A 6770-nucleotide genomic window follows, 5' to 3' on the forward strand; every position below is an offset into this window, starting at 1 on the left:
ACTTTTTGAACCAGTCTTCTGTAGGAATTGAATGTTGAATAGCAGTCACTGCTTATCATCGCCGAACATGACAAATGTTAGTGTTATGCTTGTGTTACCTGGAACGCTCGTCCCAAGCGCCACAATAGAAATCGCCGTCACGCTGTCTCTAAGGCTGATAGTGCAGCCGAATTGACTGGCCACATCACCGATTAATGCAGTCAAAAATCCAATCGATGCAATTGAGATAATAAAACACGACCATCCACCTTGCCGGTCTGTGTGGGGTGATGTTAGTCAAATGTTAGCGTTAGACTAGATTCTACGTGACCCTCAAGGTGATGAGAACTGCAAGCGGCAGTAGCATGGATGGTTCTACATGCATTCTGCATGTATTGAGGTTTATACAAGAGAGATAAGATTATGAAAATAATAGCACCATCCACACTGCGTGTCTAAGTTAGCAGTATTTAGCTCTTAAAAAAAGGTAGTACTAACACCAGCAGCAGCAAGCAGCACCTGTAAGCTTGAGAGTTAGTAGGAACGGAGGAATTACAAAATTGTAAAATTGATGAAGGACACACTAGCAAATAATGGCCGAATAATCATTACAAAGGGATGTAGGTTAAGGGGGAAACCAGCATCAGGCTTAAGTCCACAATATTATAATTATCAATATTATTAAGTGTGAAGACAGCAATAGGACAGTGTAACACCAGGGTGCTGCAATCTTGGAAAACTTCTGCAAACTAGGAAGAATAATGAATGGTTTAACATGTAATCATATTTTCCTCCAACCATTTTATTTCAAAAAAAGGAATTTAATAATGGCGTCAACCATATACCATCTACAGCCAGGAGTCAAGGTACGGCCAAATACAGAGCAATTATCTTAGAGGACCAAAGAGCAGGTTTACAGCACCCTCTCGGAAAGGATGCGCTGCAATGACAAAGGTCTTAGTCGGGCACCAAATGATGTTGGATCGTGTAGGAAGTGTGAGGAAAAGCCAATGCATGAAGAGGTTTCGTGTCACCTGGAATGGGAAAGTGAGTAACAATGTAAACAGGTCGAGATGAGGCATGTAAGGGTGTAAGGGGGCACTGGGGGGGTGAGGGTCGGGGGGTGGACGGAAATCCTTCGGTAAATACAACCACGACTATTTGGTCAAATAATACTGAAGTCAGTGCTAATTAGATACAATAACTGAATAATATCTGAGAACTATTACAGCTTAATTTTTTTTTAAATTCTTATTTACCGTGTTAGGTAAGTAAAGGCGATTGCTCAGCGTTTCTATACATACTAACGAGGGCTGATTCATCTAGCATAATTATTACAGGAATAACGGACTGAAGGGATTTTTTTGAAATCTATGAAAAACACTACTGTTGTGTAGTTTAGGACATACTGTGGGAAGAGGAAAGGAAATCTACACATATATACTTTTATTTACTTTGAAAGAGGATGGTGTGCAATGTTGATATAAGATCGAGGCAGAGGATTTTCAAAGACGTCTAACTACTGATATTGCAAATCAAAACATGGTTGAAAGGAAAAAGAGAATTACACTTTGTTTTGCTCGTATCTTCAAGAGCATTATAATTATCATAATTTTTAAAGTCTTGAAAGGGGGGGGGTAGTGTCTTCCCTTACCAAAATGATAACTCATTACGGCAAAATATAGCAACTTTGCTTACGCGCAAGGGTAACTAAAGTAAACTGGGTAGCCCACATGGCAATGCAAGTAGATTTACAGATATATATTTTTCTCTCCTTTCTACTATTTTGCTAGAGCGCATCTGACACTGGAGTACAGAGAGGTACTGACGAAAGCCACTTATCCAGCAGTGTACCTGGCATAGAAGTTCCCAGAGCAACGAAAGTGGTTGCAGTGACCGAGTCTTTCAGGAAGCTGGTGCAGCCCAAGGCACTGGCCACGTCCCCGATGACCGCAGTCATCAACCCGATACCAAATATTGAACACATGAAACACGGGTATCCGCCTCCTAATGCTGTGCGTTTGACCGTCAGTGTGGGTTTCCGTGGTGAAAGAGGTATGGAGACACCATTCCGTTAAAAAAGAGGAGAAAGAGAAGGGGAGGAGGAGGAGAAGGAAAGGGGGGAGCGGCGGTGGGGAAAGAGAGAGAGAGAGAGAGAGGAGATAGAGAGAAAATGTGTTTTAACTAAAATAAACTCTGGACACTCTGCAGGCAAGAAAGCATGTCCACATTACCCATGCACAAGTCTTGGAGTAATCACAAGTTGTAAAACCATATGGGAGATGCACCATCCAAGTCACACAGAGAAGCACCATCAAAACTGAAATCCTCAAGTGCTCTTCAGAGACATGCGCAGAATACAAACTCCATGGCCAAGAGTCATGCCGAAAAAAAGCAAAAATAAATCGGAACAAAAAGGGGGAAAAATCACATGGTTGCAAGTCACACAGGAAAGTTTGCTGATGCTGAGAAGATAAGAATTAAGAGCAGAGATAAGGAATTAGGAAGAAAAAGTAAGAATAAAAAAGAATAAATATATAAATAAATTACAGACCAAAGTAACAACTCATAAGTCTTCTCCGAAATAAACCCTCACACGCACGCACTACGACTAGATTTTGTTATTTTCTTCAAAAATTACAAAAACATATAAAATTCACTTAACGTTAGCGAACTACTGACAATATTCCAAACCGACTAGGTTAGACTATAATATTCCACTTTGATAGTTCTCTGTGGTTTCTCTCACTGGTAATACCGAAAGGTAGTCACTTTTCCACGGATAAAACATAGATACGCGGCTTAAATAAACATACTGATACGCCAATTCCAAGAGGTTATCATCTACTTACTAGAAACCGTTTTCTTGAGAAAAAAATAAAATCTCCAGGAAAGACGTGACTTGAGAGAACCACCATCCTTTACTTTCTCTACAGAGTTACCTGAGAACTACTTTCATTTCTCATTTTTCTTTCTACCAAGTTACCTGGAACACTCGTGCCCAACGCGACAAATCCAATAGCGGTAATCGTGTCCTTAAGGCCTATAGTACAGCCCACATGGGATGCCATGTCGCCTATAACGGCAGTGACCATTCCGATACCGAGAATGCTGATAACGAAAGTAGGATACCCAAGCAGCAGGTCTGCGTTCGGTAAAAGTCAGTGATTAGAAAACAGTCACAAGACCTGAGCAAGAGTTTTCTTTTTTCCTCTCGTGGAAGACCTGTCTGGGCTATGTAAAAAAAAATGAAAATAAAGGGTTGTGAAGCCTTTCAAAACCCATGGATACTCACTCCTCCTGTCATACAGTTTGTTAGTGAAGTTAATACTGCGTTCTAGTGTGATCTAATTCGACTATGTGGGTGAGGTGCCGTGTCATGTCTCCAGCAACTCACATGGATATGAGAATATATGAGTGGTTTTGTGCGAGCCTGGCCATCCTTTCTCCAGGTAAACTGAAGATGAAAACTCCAGAATGACCAGGCGCTGATGCGTATATGAAAATTCCACTTGATGTTCACTTAGTACTGACTCCTGTTATCGATTCGCAGGGAGTCAGAGATCTCTCACCACAGGGCAGCTTACTTTCTTGGGGACTACTTATCGCAGAGAGATAGAAAAAAATACTCTCGCCTTGCTAATAATAAACGTGTTAAAGCGTATATCTAAAATAGATGGTCGAATGCCTCGAAAATGATTTTGCGTTCTATATTAAAGGGGAGTTCTTTCTTTCTTTCTGTCTAAAAAAAAAAAAAAAAAAGATAATCCCAATTGCCGGACACCACGCTCTGAAGGCGGCCGATTCCTGTCTCTAACGTAGGATCGATCTTTATCAGCAAAATGGCAAACGATTTTTAAGATAAAAAGAGAGAGAGAGAAAAAAAGACAGAACAAATCTGCAGTAATTTGGTCTTGGGGAAATGATAGAAGAGACTTTCAAAAGAATGATATAAATGTGGAAGGCTTCATTTCATGCCACATTTAAGCGGACATGGCAGTCGAGCTCTGGAGAATTGGAGGAGGAGGAGGAGGAGAATGCAAGGGATACATGGGTAAAAGAAAATGGTTATGAAAAGAATACGACCATAATATGCCACACACGGTTAAACTAATCCCAGGGCAAGACACATGGTTTCCAACTTCTGGAACTCAAAAAAGAAGAAAAATAAAAGAAGAAAAGAAAAAGGGCCTCTTTTATCTGAAACGTATGCACGCCATGTTGGCATACCCCAAAGAAAACAAAAAGACATAAAAAAAAATCTAAAATTAAATGGCGCAAATACAGATTCAAATAAAAGTTTTTTTTTCTTAAAGTGAAAATACTGGTGATTTGAAATCTACCTTGGAAACTACTTCGACAGATCAATGGATATGCAGTCATACCCAAGCCCTAGTTGTTACATGGGAAACAGACTTGGTATAACCATATCCGTCAGAAGAGTAGTTACCAAGGAGGTGGCTATTGCAATCACCAGTCTGTCAACCTCAAGCCCTCCTCCTGCGCGTTGCCTCAACATACCTGGAACACTGGTACCCAAAGCCACAAAGGCAATGGCTGTCACCGAGTCCTTCAGGCCAATAGAACAGCCGAAGTGAGAGGCAAAGTCACCGATAAAGGCAGTAAGAAGACCAATGCCCAAAATAGAGATTACAAACGTTGGGTAACCCTTGGCGATGTCTGTTGGGGTGGGAGTGATTGTGGAGAGAGAGAGAGAGAAAAAAAAATTCAGATGCATTTCATGGCGAGGTGAATCGACAAAAGTTCTAGGGTGTTACTGCTCACATTTTGACGATTGTTAGACATTGATTACTAATATTCTGATATTTTGTACCTCAGAATTGTGTTCCTCTTTTAGAATGATCTGTAAACCTACAGAATGATTACAGTAGAATGGCCAAATTTGAGAAACCATCAAAAGATGAAATTGGAAGGTCCATGTCAAACTATTTACACGTCAATTACAGATTTGAAAATCGGATTAAAAAAAAAAAAAAAAAAATCAGAAGATCCCTGAATTTTATCACCGATCTTTTAACTATAAGATGAACACGTATAAACATAAAGACACAACTCAAACATAATAGGAGGTTTCACCAACAGCAGAAAACAAGCATGAGAAGTGAATGGATCTAGAAGCTAAGTAGATTGATAAAAATTTTCACATGACCTAAAAGAGGAATGCAGATCATCCAATATGGTTGCTGGCTTAAAGTTAGAGAATGCTGAAGCTGATTAAAACTACTTGAAAAATTGATTTTATCTCAAAAGCTGATTAAAAGATATTACATGCATATTACAGTAAAAATTCTAATAAACAGTTCACAGATTGTATGAATAAACATAGAACAAAATTACAAAAGGTGAAATGTATAATTATGTAGTCATTCATATTCACCACAATACTTGAGTGTATGTGAAATTGTGTGTATGTATATATGCATTGTTTGTATCTACGTATATATGTATATATATACATGTTTTATGCAAATATGCAAACGCATACCAACATTTTCTATGTTTGATCGTGTATACAAATACAATATAACAGTAATTGTACATATTATCACCGGTGTTAGATAGCAACATGAATTTGTAACAAGACACGTCTACAACATTAGATATAATAACTAATATGTGAATACAAAGACTGAACATACTGAACCATGGTAAGATGTAACATACAGGAATTATTAAAAGCAAAACTACAGTACAGTACACGATGATGTGTACGTAAGAAGCTTTCATTCATTCTCTCACTCAGTCTCACGTACATGGCACCAACACCTTGAGAACAAGAAAATACTTTTTAATGTATCATGTACAATATGAAAACAAGGAAAATCTGTCTGTAAACTTGTGATCTGTGGAATAAAGGAAAAAAATAAGTATTTCGGGTGTGATTAGAATTTTAGAAAATATATGTCAAAAAAGAGTTCGTTTCGTCGGCAGTTTCGAACACTAATGATGAATCGTGATTTAAAAAAAAAATCGAAGTTAAATTTCTTCAGTGTGTGTGTGTGTATGTGTATGTGTATGTATATGTGTATGTATATGTATAATGTGTATGTGTGTGTGTGTGTGTGTGTGTGTGTGTGTGTGTGTGTGTGTGTGTATGTGTGTGTGTGTGTGTAGTGTATATAAATATAAACGTATATACGTATGTGCACGTGTGTGTTTATAGATGTGTAGCATATATTTATCTACTCTAGAGCCTAGAAATTAACTCTGTTTTGACTTATATAAAGACAGAAAAAAAGACAAATAAAATACATAATTACGAGCAACAAGTACAATAAAAAACATCAATATCACTCCTTAGAATCTACAATAAACCAGTGGAATTGCAAAATGGAAAGGTGAAATCTAAAAGAAATCTTATGATATGAAAATTATTCTATTCAAGATGTTTCTAGTATGAAAAGTATATAAGCAGAAAAAAAATGATTCTGGGATATTCGGGAGAAAAATATAATAATTTTCAAAAGCAGCAATAATATTTTGTTTCGTATAAATGATATTGTTGACTGAACCCATTCTGTTGATAAATTATGAGTGTGTGGGTTTCTCAAAATTTGGTATGATTTATGTACAGGTGAATTCATATTTCTAGGGTTTTTGTATTAGACATAATAGATGAAAGCTTAGCTCCCCGGTACTGATCATTAGAATTTACAACCACCATGAATAAAGTGAGAACCGCTTTCTTCAAACAAGCATAATTACACGCAAGAATTGGAAATAAAATCAATCACATCTCCAAGTAGCAAACAATCATTACACAAATTAGA

At 37.8% G+C, this 6770-nt stretch overlaps 1 protein-coding gene across 1 annotated transcript in view; it reads right to left on the minus strand.

Moving 5' to 3' along the window:
- LOC119576753 (sodium/calcium exchanger 1-like) overlaps nucleotides 1-6770 on the minus strand; it is a 36973-nt gene that overhangs the window by 5862 nt on the left and 24341 nt on the right. The window contains 1 exon segment of the mRNA XM_037924395.1: nucleotides 4501-4759. Coding sequence (XP_037780323.1) covers nucleotides 4501-4759 — 259 coding nt within the window.

Source organism: Penaeus monodon, chromosome 9 (assembly GCF_015228065.2).
Source record: "Penaeus monodon isolate SGIC_2016 chromosome 9, NSTDA_Pmon_1, whole genome shotgun sequence".
NCBI classification, from domain to species: domain Eukaryota; kingdom Metazoa; phylum Arthropoda; class Malacostraca; order Decapoda; family Penaeidae; genus Penaeus; species Penaeus monodon.